Source organism: Oenanthe melanoleuca, chromosome 2 (genome assembly GCF_029582105.1).
Source record: "Oenanthe melanoleuca isolate GR-GAL-2019-014 chromosome 2, OMel1.0, whole genome shotgun sequence".
NCBI classification, from domain to species: domain Eukaryota; kingdom Metazoa; phylum Chordata; class Aves; order Passeriformes; family Muscicapidae; genus Oenanthe; species Oenanthe melanoleuca.
Window position 1 is genome coordinate 28,506,342 of NC_079335.1, and position 14,335 is coordinate 28,520,676.

The window sequence follows — 14,335 nt, forward strand, 5'->3', positions numbered from 1 at the left end:
AAATTATAGAATGATAATACAGTATTTTGATGCTCTTCCTCGTGTTAATAATGTGCTCTGTAATAGAGAAGATTATTTTTGAGAATTACAAGCTATTTAGAGCTCTTTTTGTATTTAAACTGTACAAAATCAGTTTCATTTTGGGGTAAAATTAGCTTTTAAATATCTCTAGAGTTTGTAACATCTGTGTTGTTTTAAGACTATTTTTCTCCAGAGTCTTCAAAATGTTGAAGATTAGCCTAGTGATAGCCTTTTTGGCTGTGCTCTAAATCAGTGATAACTCAGTGGGGATCAATGAAGTTATATTAAAGAATATAAAAAGAATATTTAAATGAGATTATACATGGATTTTTAAAATATTGAATGCAGACTGATAACTTCTCATTCTCTTGTCTGAATAAGGTCACAGCAGCTTCTGAGTGAGAAAAAAGCAGATTGTGCCAGCTCATGGCAAGTATTGACATAACAGAAGCTGTGTTTTTCTGGCACAATTTTTTTTTTGTGCTGCAGATATCATGAGCAGAAACATTTATAGAAGCTTGCTTTGGAAAGAGCTTAATGTAAGAAGGTAGCTTGGATTAAGTGGGAAGGCCTCATCAAGGCTTTTTTGAAAGAAGTGTAGAAAGTTTTTATATCATCTACCTCCCCTAGTGGAGAAGCTGAAACTTAAAAATGGAAAAGTGTTTCCAATGAACAAAGAGAGGTAAAGTTTTGTCACAAGCTGCTCCTGCAGCTTTTCACTGGATTCTCTTGAATTCAGCAGGGTGACACACTTGACAAGAGACTGTTAGATCATTATGAATTTGGAGTCAAAGGCTCTGAACCTTCACAGTGTTTTCTAACTGTTTATCTTGTTTGGTTATTTTGGGATTTTTTCTACCTTTGTAGAATTACAGAGTCACAGAAATTTTCAGCCCTTAACCCAGCACTGCCAAGCCCAGCACTAAACTATGTCCCCAGGCAACACATCTACGAGTCTTTTAAATACCTCCAGGGTTGGTGGCTCAGCCATTTCCCTGGGCAACCTGTTCCAATGCTTGACAGGGAAGAAATTTTTCCTAATATCTCTACAACTTCCATACAACTAATGTTGCTTTACTCATAATTTTCAGAACTCCATGAAGGTGATGTTCAAATGCCTGTGGAAGAACTGTGGGAAGGTATTGAGCACAGCTGCAGGGATTCAGAAACACATACGGACCATTCACCTTGGGTAAGACAGCAGTCTTTTTGGGAGTCTAAAGGATTTGGTATAGAAGAGGAGCAATTGCCCTTGGCTGGAGAGATGAACTGGATTGTCCTTGGCTCCTGTGTCTCATATCCCTGTGTTTCTGAGGAAATTGTGGAATAGTGCATCAAGGTGAATGAGCACTTATTCCAGCAGCGAGGCACTTTTTTCCTGAAATTCTGTCAACTTTGCTAGAAGGTCAAATAGAGCTGGAGGTCACACTGCACTTCCCTGTCAGCTGCACAGCTCGGTGCCATTACATCATATGTGCTGTCTGCACATCACATCCAGGATGACACTGTGGGTGGACAGGTTCAGGGTCTTGCATGAATACTTTTCAGCTTTGTTGCACATCAGGTCAGGTGCTTGTGCCAGTTCTGAGTTGAATTAATGCCAAAAAAAAAAAAAAAAAATGCCAAAAAACCCACCAAAACAACAAATCACATAAGAAACCTAAAAATGAAAGGAAACTGACCATGTTGTCATGGTTTAACCCAGTCAAGCAGCTAAGTACCATAGAGCTGTTCACTTACTATCCTCTTCCTTCCCTGGAAGAATCAAAGGAATAAAGAAAAAACGTCATGGGTTGAGACAAGAACAGTTTAATGGCTTGAACAAAATAAAACACTGATGACAATAATAACAGTAATAGTAATGACTCTAATACTTGTAAGGAAAGGGGAGAGAGAGAGAAACAAAATTGAAGAGAAAAAAATGATGCACATTACAGTTTCTCACCACCTGCTGACCAATGCCCAGCCTGTCCCCAAGCAGAGATCAGCACCTCCCAGCTAACTCCTTCCCATGTATTTACTGAACATGACATCCTATGGAACAGAATATCCCTTTGTCCTGGCCATGCTTCCTTCCAGCTTCTGGTGCCCCTGCTCACTGGCACTGATAAGTTCTTGATTTAGAGTAAGCAGTGCTCAGCATCAACTAAAACATCAGTGTATTGTCAATGCTCTTCTCATCCTAAATCCAAAAGACATCTCTGTGCTAGCTACTTGGAAGAAAATTAACTCCAGCCCAGGCAAAACCAGGACAAACATGTATGTTACTTGGACTACAAGCAAAAGCAAATTAATCTTTTAGGGGACAAGTTTGTTTCAGAGCTTCAGTTTGCAACTGATATCTCCTGTGCAATTCACTGAGTGATGTACCTGTCTCATTTATAATTACAGTGGGGACTCACGGTCTTCATCTGTTAGGTGAAACTACATCTCTGTTCTGTAGGTCTGTTATCCACAGCTTAAAAATTAAAGCCACCACAAGAATCATCTGGAGCTCAGGATGGTCTTGAAGAGGTCAGCAATTACTGTTGGGCTTAAGAATAAGGCTGTGGGAAACAGAGAAAATCTCTCTCAAAATGCAGTTAGGAATGTTCATTTGTGCGCTATATAATGGGGACATCCTCTTTGTGGTGTGGGAGAGGGAGAAGTAAATAGCAAAACATTTCTGTAATTTGCTGGAGTTAGAAACTTTTCTGGAATGAGTAGTTTTGGTGAGTGACTGGTTGCATCCTAATGGATGGTACTTCTGGTAGAGCCTTTCAAACCTGCTGACCTATGTTCTCTCAACAAGTTCTGGCTTGAACTTCAAGTAACATGTAGTCTGCTGGAGCTACTGCTTTGACTGCTAGCTTCACTGCTAGCACTTGTGCTCAAATGCACATCAGATGAAACTTTAAAGCAATTAAACCTCCTACATGCCCTCCTTCAATTAGTCAGCTTCTGGAGAGCAGGACCAGAAAGTCCTGGCCACGGCAAGCCAGCCTGTATGAGTGCTTTCTCTGTATCTGAGTGAGTTGCATGGTGAGACTGTTGTCTTGCAAATTCCTGTTATGTTACAGAAAGTTACAGTGAATGACAGCCACAAGTATATTTGTATAATTAAGTAACTTCTGATAAGATTGCATATTGTTTGCTGTAACGAGTGAAAGGTATCTTGCCTGTTATCTTCACTGTGACTTACAAAGATGGAGTGCGTTGAGATTCTTTTTAACTTTACATACTTACAAATGAGAAGCTGATACTTGATCTGAAGAAGTTAAACATCTACTCCAAGGTGAAAGAATTTGTCAAGAATAACACAGAGAGGTGAAAAAAGAAATTTGTACTTCTCTTCCTTTCAGATTAGATGATTTTCCTCTTCCCATTACCTGCAGTCAGAATGCAGATAAAGTAGGAAAGGTTGAAACTGCAAATACTAACTTATTGACAATATGAATATATTTGCTCATGCATCTAGAATTTAAAATTTACCTCAGGATTCTTGCTTTCAATCAATTCCTACTTCTTTCTCTTGATCCAGGCGTGTAGGAGAGTCTGACTACAGTGATGGAGAGGAGGATTTTTACTATACAGAAATCAGGCTCAACACGGACTCAGTAGCTGATGGCCTAAGCAGTCTTTCCCCAGTCTCTCCATCTTTAGCATCTCCTCCTTCCTTTCCCACCCAAGACACAATCCGTCCTGAAACTTCCTGTGCCAAAACTGAGACTAAAGTGATGACACCTCTGAGCCGCTCAGCTCCTACCAACCTCTACCTCGTACACACGGACCATGCTTACCAGGTAACACCAGTGGTATGAGCTCCAGTGATTACACTAATGTCACTAATGTGTGAAGAAATGTCACTGCACAAGGTTTGGGTTTTAATGGGCTGAAAGGTTTTCAGAGCAGTCAAAGGCATTTTTTTTTTTAATTTAAACTGAGATGTATTCTTCTGAGCTCACTATTGGTTTGTTTGTTTGCTTATGTGCCTGCCACAGCTGGTCAATTTTGGGGTGCTGTTTATCCAGCCACACACAGGTGTATATTTCAGGTTGAGAAGAGTTAATCTGTGTATCCCACTGCCTACATCAGTTCAATATTCACTGACTGTAAGGAGAACCCAAGGTGACATGCTCATATGGGGTTTCCTGCATTGTAAAAATTCCCATCCAGTCAGCCAAGCGAATCCCTCCCAGGGTCTTCATTTCAGCTCTGTTTTTATTGAACAAGTACAAGCTCTGCTTGAAGTGTCAACAAGTACCCAAAGGATGCCAGGAACAATTCATTTCCTCTTTTTGTGCAGTGTGAAGTGTCAGCTTGCAGTTCTGAAATAGAGCAGGAAGAATGAAAAAGCAAATATGGTACCTTCCTATTTTCAAAGGTGATGCTTTTCAAATGGCAAAAACTGCTGTCCTAAAACATTCCAGCTGAGTTTCAACAGAAAGCATTTATTATAAAACTGCACTAAAACTTGACATGTTTTGGTCTGGATACCGTAAGATAAAAGAGGAATAGAGGCTTTGAAGTAGTGTGGTCCATGACCTGCATATGCACTGGAGAACTGAGCTCTGTTAAATTTATCAGATGCAATAACTATCATATATAGCATTGTGCAGATAAAACTTTTGTAGTGTGTTTGAAGCATACCTACTAAAAAGTCAGAGGGAGCTATAGAAAATCCACAGGCTTGTTTTAGACTTTTGTGCATGTTGAGAAGCATGGGTGCAGGCTTTATCACAGGTGGAAGCTGCATTAGGTAGCATGCCAACCTAGGGGCTGATGAAACCAGCTAGGAGAAAAATTTGCTTCTCAGTATAGCTTAAGCCTGCCTCAGAGAGTGAGGCAACAAGTCGAGGCTGATGACAAGTTTTGGTTCATTTGGGATTTGCAGTCATGACAGTCTGCCGTGCTGTTTGGAGACCCACTCAACCCTTTTTTTATAGGCAGCCTCTGAGCAAAACACTTGCCTAATTCAAGTGTTTAAAGTCTTTGAATTGGATTTGAATTGATGTATTTCATGACACAAGACTGCAAGTGCCTGAGCCCCATGGGCTTTTCAGGTTGCTCTGGTTTCAGTGCTTAATTTCATCAGGGAATAGTGACACAATCCACCCTGTTCACAGCTTCCTAGCTGGAAGCAGGAGGCAGGGTCCCTGCTCAGGCATTCAGGCTGTCCTGGCAAAGGAAGCAGCTTCTGTAGAGAAGGTCAGTGGCATCCTCTGCCAAGATCCCTTCAGCCTTGAAAGAAAGGCCAGGAGGCAGGGTGGAGATTCAGATCTCACCAACCAGAGGAGAAAGGGGAGATTACTTCATTGGGAACAGCTCAAGGAACTTGGGTAAGGGAGGCTGAATATTGTTCATCACAGGATTCCTGTTAAAAAAAAAGGGGGAAAAATACAGAACCCAAAGCTCAGTTGCAAGAATCCTAAAGAATCCTAGTTGCCATTTCCTTTATGATTGGAAAACATCAAATAGACTACTTGTAGTGAGAAGGATATGAGAAAGTCCTGATGCTCTTCCCTGACCCAGTCCTATGGGTGGGGAATGATTCAGAAGAATAATTGAAGAAATTCTGGGAAGTATAGCAGGCAGACTGTACTGGGGGATGATGCTAGAACAATAGAGGAAGCAAAAGAACAAATCCCTCTGGATTCAAGGAGAGCATTTGATCTTCAAACATACAGGCAGTATTTGTTAAGCAAGACATTAAATTTAGTGTAGGAGACGGAAAGTCACAGAGAACAGCAGTGAGTTATTTTGAAAGGGCCTTTGAATGTCATTAGTGGAGTTAAATGAAAAACTGTTCATGGCCCTGATCTCACTTTCATTAAATCATTTTGGTAATACACAAATACTATAATAAACTTCACTGATAACAAACTTGGGAGACATCAGCAGTAAGAGAGCTATAGAACTGGCTTACGTGACTGGGCGATCTTAAGAATAATAGCTTTTGGATGCAATTTACTGTCAGAACATGCAAAGTCCTGCATCTAAGGAACTAATGAGGTATTTCTGCTATAAACTAGGGTAGTTAGAAAATTATGTAAGGAGGAAGCCTATGTTCATTAATCAAGTACAGTATGACTGTGAGCTAACAACAACAGAGCTGTGAAGGGGATAAAAAACAGTTGTCAGCTCTCTTGGATAAGAAATACCTAGGAGAGACAGGGGTTTTTAATGTCATTATATCCCATATAACTTCAGCTGAAATAATGAGTTAGAGCTCTGGTCAGCCAAATTTGATGTGATGGGTGGGTTCCAACCAAAAGAAGTAGAAAGAGGGCAGAGAGGACATGGGTGGCCTCTCCAGCCCTGGGACTGGTAGCTCAGGCAAAGCAAGGGACAAGAAGAGGATGGAATTGCTGCCTGGGAAGAAAGTGAAAGGACAAGCATGAGAGGGTAAGAGGATGAACACGGTCTGTTTCAGATATAAGGGTAAATAAATATAGATTATTCATTAATATATTTTGACTGGCAATTAGATGGAAGTCTCTAAGCAAATTGAGTTTGGGGTATAGAAATTCTTCAGCTGGTTGTAATGTTATAGTTCTTACCTTATGGAAGAGATTGGCTAAAATGTTAGCCTGACAAAGCTGACTCTGCTTGATGAGCAAAGATGCACATCTGGGAAACAAGTGAACAAGGTGATTGACTATCTAAGTCTGATCGTGTCTGAGGTAGATATTTAGGCAGTGAGCAAAAGGAATTGAGCACTAGTATTTTAAGCAACTGCAAATGGCATAGTTTTAAACTTCATGTTTCTTTACAAAACTATTGCCTGTATCTGTTAAATTTAACTACAGAGGAACTACAGGCAGCTGTTTCAGCTGTACTGTTTCAGCCCCTAGGATTTCCCTTCCAGGTCTTATTCAAATACCTGAGGAGGTTGCTGTGCTGACCCTGGTTTTGAGCTGCCATTTTGTGGGATTCTGAGCAGAGGCAGTGCTGCCTCACTGCTCATCTAGCGTTCTCCAGTTCTGTCTGGAGCTCTGTGGTCCTTCCCGTTTGAACAGGCTTATGATGAAGAACTACTGGTACCATCTGAAGTTGTCAAATTGTTCTCGATGCCTTTCAGAGAGGTTTTTATATTTTCTGGAGCTCTAAATGTCCGTGTGGATTCTGTTGGAGCTGTCAGCAGCTTGGCAACTCACAGAGCATTGCTGCCATACACAGAGGCATCTGGTGGTCTCACCTTCCTATTCCTGGAAAGGCTCTAGGGGATTGCTTCAGCCCTTGTTTACTTGGAAGATTTATCTTTAATTTTATCAGGCTGTAGTTTGTCATCAGTCCTCTCTGCCTGGTGGCTCAAGTAAGCAAGCACTCTCTTCCTGAAGCAGTGCCACAATTTCAGCAGCCCCAAACACAAACAATGCTTAAATGAGTGTATTGTGTTATTGTCATGTACAGTTAACTGAAAGGCAGAAGTGAAAACTCATTTTAGCAAATTCTTTGTAAGTTTAAACCAAGGGCGGGGGGTTGTTTTTTGGGGTTTTTATGTGGTGACAGCTTGAAATTAAAGGGTCAAAGTGAGCCTTGTTCATGCTGGCTGCTCGTGCTCCTGCTAGGCAGGGTAGCTACAGAACTGTGAATTTCGTGATTCTGAAAATTAAATGGGATTAAAAAAGAGTCAGGGAAGAATTCATGGCAACTCATAACCCAGTGAGGAAACCAAAGGAAAGGCACAAGAAGAAAAATGCCCAACAGTCTATGCTCAGGTTATTGCACTTGCATGCCAGGGCAGCACTGGGTATTACAGCCTGGGTGGGAAGAACATAGGAGTTCAAGGAGCCCAGGAGTCCTTCAAATACTTGCTTTAGTTTAGTATTTCAAGAGCTGTTTTTTGAATCCAAAGGATGATTTACAGCTCCTTGTTTTTAATAGAAAAAAATGTTTTAATTGGGACGACTCTTAACATTTGTCTGATAAATGAGAAATGGGCAACACTTACTGTTAATCACTACCATCCAAGAAGCCTTGCTATCCACACTAAAATTGTGTAAAACAACTGCCATGAGTTTAAGTATGGCCTTGTTTATCACTGTGGAACAGGTGATCATCTGTGAAGCAGTTTTTGCTTCTTGCTGGCATTATTTTAAAAGTTACTTGTATGCAACGTTTGATTTTGTCTGGTTTTTTAACAGATCTAGCTCTTAAAGGTTTTCTATGGATTCTTCTGAGAGCAGTCATCTTTCTCTAAACAAGCTCTAGGAACAGTGGTATATATATAACTTTTTCCCTTCCTTACTAGCTTATCCATGATTATCCCTCTCACAAGGGTAAAATGCTTGTCACCATGGAGTTTTTTTATACCTTGGAAAATCTCTCACAGATTTACCATTTCAAGGAATGAAAGATCCTTTGAAATGCTTCGGAAGAGGAATGGTTCTTCTTGCTGGAATAATACTTTCTTTTCACACAGGCCACTCCTCCGGTGAACATTCCAGGATCAGCAAAATTCACTCCCAATGGCAGTAGCTTTAGCATCTCTTGGCAGTCGCCTCCTGTTACCTTCACCGGCATTCCAGTAAGTGCGCATCAAAAAAGGAAAGAAGGGAAAAAAAGGGGTTTTAGATCTTTTTGCTTTCTTTTCAGTGTGTAATTATGGAAGTAAATGTAAAGTAAATGTAAAAAACATAACAGATAACAAAAAGGCACAAACGTGCCTGTGTTTGCCAGCATGAATGTTTTTAACACCTTTGTAACTCTCTTTATCAGTGCAGTTCGGTTATTTTTGCATCAGTGTCTACAAGCAGACAATTGAATCTATAGTATCTATAGTATATATTTTTTAAACTATATACTTACGAAAGAACATTCTGGTACTTGCAGAGCTTGGCACTATGTGCTTCTTTTTTTGTGCCACTAAGAGATTTCTTTAAAAACTAGATGGAAAATCAAGCTGGTGATAGGCTAACAGGCCATTTGGATTCGGTAAGTGGGGCTGTTAGCAAATAAACTCTGAAGATGAAGCATTTTAAAAAGGCAACTGAAAGAAACAATAAAATTAAATGCAAAGTCCCACTTTAGGAGACCACAAGTATGTAGACCATACTGATAGCAGGAAAATGTTGTTTTATACAGGAAATAAGTTCAGTATCTATTTCATTTTGTTATTAATACATATTGCAGTTTGACAGTTTTTTAGTGAGGATGTATTAGATTCAACACTGTAGGAAATTCAACACTGACCCTTTCTTCAAAAAAGATGGTATGCAAGGCCTAATTCTATGAACAGTGATGCTAAAATCCTAAGGCATCAACAGGACTGCAGAAATCTGATATTTGCTTAAACACAGAATTGCAGTGATTCTAAACATACCACGGTGTAGGTGTGGTACTATGGGGGGAGTGAAAAACCTTTATAGAAGAGTTGCAAGGGATTCACCTTGTAGTGTCTGGTGTGGGGACTGCTGAAAGTAAATGCAAATCGCTGTTTATGAGTAGTGGGAAATTTTCTCTATGATTAATATAAATAAATATTAATGTAAAGTATCATCATTTTATTGGAAAGCACTGTTTTCATGATAAATCTATCTTCTCTAATCATAGACCTTTTTTATATCATACCATCTCATTTAATATTACACTTTATGAATTTATGAATTTTTAAAGTGTGTTATATAAGGCACATTGCTCATCCAAAGAACCATATAGCTTTTTTTCTCCTGACAGTGAATATTAGACAAGGCGATAAGAGATACTATTTCCCTCCCTTCTCTTCTCCAAGTGAATCTCCAAAGCTTCTTACTGTCAACCTTTAGCAAATCTTGGAGATTTTCTGCAGAGGCTGTGGCATCCTGCAGAGCTGATAAAAATGAAAGTGACTGAATCAATTACACTGCACTCTGCCAATGAATATTTATTAAATTCCATCAAGGAACAACTAACAGTGAAAGACATCATGCTGGCAGCAATTTCAACAAGAGTGCCTTGACAGAGTGTGCTATCTGCAGAGTTCCCTGAGAATTTGATTTCCCAACAATGGGGTTGATACGGAGTAATTATGAAACTGGCTCCTTTTGTGGAGTAGCAGAAACTGGTGCCAGGAGTGTTGGGAATCTAAAAATGCAATTAGTCACATTGTAAATCAGACACTTAAGAGGACAGGATTAGACACGTATGCGTTGAGTTTACTTGTTCAGGCAACAACGCTGCTCTGTGGCTGTAGAGTGAAGAGTTCTCAATAGAATTTAAGAAATGCTAAATCACTTTCTGAGAATTCAATGGAGATGGCAATGATTTAAGTACAATTTGAAAGTAATCCCAATACAAAACCTGGGGAAGCAGTGATGCAGAATTATAAACTGCTCAGGGAACTGTGTGAACTGCCATTATAGTTCTAACAACATTTATAAGGCTGTTTAATAAAGCAAAAAATAATAATAAGGAAAAAAATCTTCCAGGTTTGCACACATTTGACTACTTTGTCATCAGTGTGATCATTTATGATTTATAAAGGCTCGCCTGCAGTGAAAAATTATGTGCAGTAAGTAAGGGTGCAAATACAAATTCATGTTAAATACCTTTATATTAAATTAAAGTTATTTCTGTTTCAAAGTAAATTAGATATTGCTTTACAAAATCAGGGGTTTGGCAATTCCCACCCTTACACTGAGTGTAGGTACTTCACCTAGACTTTAGACTTTCTCCTTCTCTGGTGGGGTTTATTGAAGGCCAGACTATGTGACACAGCCAGTATAACAAACTCACGCAGTTGTGACATATGTGGTCCCTGAGATGGGACACAAATCTGTAGCACCCAAGGGAACCTCAGAAATTAGTCCAAATCATTACTTTTTGCCTCACCCTTAATATTTAAGCAAGCAGTTTTGTAAAATGGCTTTGGAATACTTTTCTAGCCTGGGCAAACCACTGAGCAGGAAAAGATTAAGTACAGATTTGAAAAAGTTCATAGGTCTACACATTTTTGATATAGTCTCCTTTCACACTTATTTTTTGACACACACTTTCATTCCTGTGGACACTGAATTTCAATTGTATTGAGCACTTCTTGCTTTCTGTCCTGGGTACTGGGATGTTGAAACACATTAGTTGCATTAAGTCCTTGTTTTCAGAAAGTCTTTAGCAAAGCAGCACTGAATGGCATTTGTGAATATGGGTGTACTTACCAGCAAGTAGCTCAGCACCTCGAAACAACCCATATGTGCTGCTGAGTCAGTTGGTCTCAGTATGTGGCTTTTCTAGGCTCAAGAGTATTCTCAACATCTAAACACAGGCATTTATTTAGACTTCTTGTAGTCATAAGGGAGGAGAAATGGCCAAAGTCACTTGGTCTGTTCATCCTGGAGAAGAGGAGACTGAGGGGAGACCTCATTGCAATCTGCAACTTTCTCCTGAGGGGAGGAACATCTGTGTGGTGACCAGAGACAGGACCTGAGGGAATGGCCTGAAGCTGGGTCGGAGGAGGTTTAATTTGGATATTAGAAAAAGGTTCTTCCCTCAGAGGGTGTTTGGGCACTGGAACAGGCTCCCCAGGGAAGTGGTCACAACACCAGCCTGGCAGAGTTCAGGAAGTGTTTGGACAATACTGTCAGACACATGGTGTGACTCTTGGGGATGTTCTGTGCAGGGCCAAGAGTTGGACTCAATGATCCTTATGGGTGCCTTCCAACTCAGGGTATTCTGTAATTAGGGGAGCCTCCAAACTCCTTTGTGCTCAGGCATAGGTTTGATTCCAAGGCAGATGGGAAATAGACTTTTTCATACCATTTTTTTAAGATAACTTTGCAGGTGAAAGGTTGAACATTGGAATGGTTGCAAGCCATTGCAAGGTGGTGTTCTCTACACAAAGCAAAAAGACAGACAGATTGTTCTACCAGTTGAGGCTGAATTAGGAGAATAAATCAGCCACACCCTAGGGATGCACGAGGAGAGTGAATTAAATGATGCAAATGGGCTGAGCCATGGTGAAGTCTATATGTCTTGGTACTGGAGGACTTAAGGAAATGACCATGTACTTCCACTTTTATGTAATGTAGGGTAAAAGTCTTCCTGAATGTCAGTATGATCTCCACCATCTGATACTTACATCTGCCTGCTTATAAGACCCAAAAAGGTTGAACAGGCAAAGATCTTTGATAATCTGATGTTTACAGATCACAAATCTCTGTAACCACAGTTTCCCCCCCAGGAGTTGTAACTGAAAACTCCAGGTCCTTGCTTCAAACAAACAGCGCTATTTTGTTCTGCATCAGACAGCGCTTCAGACGTGAAAAGCCTCCAAGGGCAAGGATTGCCTTCTCAGGGCTTGCTCTTAGTCTGCTCTTAGTGTTCCCTACAGAGAGCAGCTGACTGGTATTGTTTAGACCTGCTGCAAAGCCTATGAAAATACACTACAGCTCAGCTTCAAGTGCTGTGTAGCTGCCTTGGTGTGCCAGTCTGTGGAACTATCATGCACAGACCCTCTCAGGAGAATGTGAGGGAGGAGTCCACACGCTGCAACTACTGCTCCAGCCTGATCTCTGTTTGGAAGTAAGCAAGATAATTGCTTATATAGGAGGCCATCCAAGTACTCTTCTGTTCAATGGCAAGCAGCTAATATATTGAGTGTCAGTTACTAGTGGCAGACATACAGTAATTTCTGTTTTTTAAAATGTTTCTGAACCCTAGCACAATGACTGGAGATCTGTGATTACTGGTAATGACTGGAAGACTGTACAGTGTCTGGTGAATGCCAAATACTACAGAAGTGCTATTGCTTTGCATTTTATCTTTAGTGTTTCAGTCATTCTTAGGTAAAACAAGGAAAGTGGTTGATAAAAAATTTGGAAAAAAGTAGCAGAGAACAAGTTACCCTCAGTATTCTGGAGGGATAGGACTGAAGCAGCTAGTGTGGTCTTTGGAGGTACAAAACATGGTAAGCTGGCAGAGAGAGAAGAAATTTCTTCCAAGTTTTGCAGGTATATTTTGTATATCAGTAGTGGTCTAAGTTTATTCAGAGTGTGAACCACATGCACAATTAAATCAAAAATTTCTCTTGCTACTAGCCAAGAGTAAAAGTTGAAAGTGTTTGCACTCAATTATAAACATTAGTTTTTTGCTACTGTGGAGTACCTTTAAAATAGACTTTATCAAAAATCAAAGCACATACAGTAATTCTCTTCAAGTGAGGTCAGTCAGTTCCCTCTCTTCCAGATATTGTAAAACTTCAAAAGGGCAGGAGGGAAAAGTCATAGCAGTGCAGAGAGCTATGACCATGTCTGCAGTTTCTGGCAGCAGGAGGCTGACTGTGCACTACATGCCCAAGTAAAGCCTGCTATATTCAGTATGCAACAAAAAAATAGTGTTCAGAATTTTTTCTGGTATTTCAGATGTAAAGTGTTTGTGGCCTTCACGCAGGGGCAAAATAAAACCATAGTAAAATAGTTTAGGTATTATTTAAGGTCAAGCTTTATGCTGTGTGAATGATATTGCCGAACCCCACGCTCATGTTGGAGACTTCTTTGAAAGTGTCAGAAGACCAAACTACACCCTTCCCTTGGAAACATTCACAAAGAGGACACCTGCTGAGGGGGTTTACTGTGCAGAGTAAGGAGATACATCTTGTTAGCAGCTTTGATCAGAAGGGCTGCACTGCGCTCCCTGCCTGTTACCTTGAGGGGCCCCACTGTAACTGCTCTTCAGCAAACCCTCTTCTCCAAGGGTGTCTCTCCACAGACTGCCAAGTGACAGACAGGAGCAGCAGGTGAAATCCCTTAATTTCATAGGAGATTATTGGTGTCATCTCAGCGCAGGACAGAGTTTATTTTTCCAGTTACATTCTTTGCTTAAATTGGAGAAGGTTTTCCTGAGAGCTATTCAGAGTTTTTAAATAAGAATGAGTGTGTTTCTTGTATTTTTCAAAATGTGCAGTAATGCTGTTCTGTGTTTTGGATTGCTCTAGGAGGAGACTGGAAATACAGGGAAACAAAGAGGAGCTAATGCAATGTACCTAATGTTAAATAAACTTATAGCTTAATTATGTTTGTATGTTATATAGTCATCTTTCCTGGGTATCCTTGCCACCACGCAGCGTACTTTGTGTTTTCTGGGAAAAAGTATTTATATTGTATTCATATGTGTATGTTCTTTGTAAGCAGCTTTTTTGTCTGTATTGACAGGTTTCACCAACCCATAATCGTCCTGCAGGGAGTGGAGAGCAGAAACAGTCCCACACAGTTCTTTCATCACCGCCTAGAGTAGCATTTGGCTTGAGGTATGGGACCACTAGCTCCTGCTGACACTACAGCTCACAGCCTGAAGGGCATTCAGTAAATAAGTTGTCAGTGGCCAGAGAAACAGAAAAAGCCTACTGCCAACCCTGTTTGCA

The 14,335-nt window shown here is 40.3% G+C and overlaps 1 protein-coding gene and 1 long non-coding RNA gene across 2 annotated transcripts in view; one reads left to right on the plus strand and one right to left on the minus strand.

The window, feature by feature from the left end:
- Positions 1-14,335, plus strand: part of ZNF704 (zinc finger protein 704) — a 99,833-nt gene that overhangs the window by 67,140 nt on the left and 18,358 nt on the right. The window contains exons 5-8 of the mRNA XM_056483007.1: positions 1,113-1,213; positions 3,542-3,803; positions 8,426-8,530; positions 14,127-14,221. Of these exons, the coding sequence (XP_056338982.1) occupies positions 1,113-1,213; positions 3,542-3,803; positions 8,426-8,530; positions 14,127-14,221 (563 nt within the window). The remainder of the gene's footprint in view (positions 1-1,112; positions 1,214-3,541; positions 3,804-8,425; positions 8,531-14,126; positions 14,222-14,335) is intronic.
- Positions 1,253-8,514, minus strand: LOC130248904 (uncharacterized). The gene is made up of 3 exons (XR_008839701.1): positions 8,342-8,514; positions 3,493-4,328; positions 1,253-3,389 (listed from the first exon to the last, which is right to left on the minus strand). It is a non-coding gene; the product is annotated as an uncharacterized LOC130248904 (long non-coding RNA).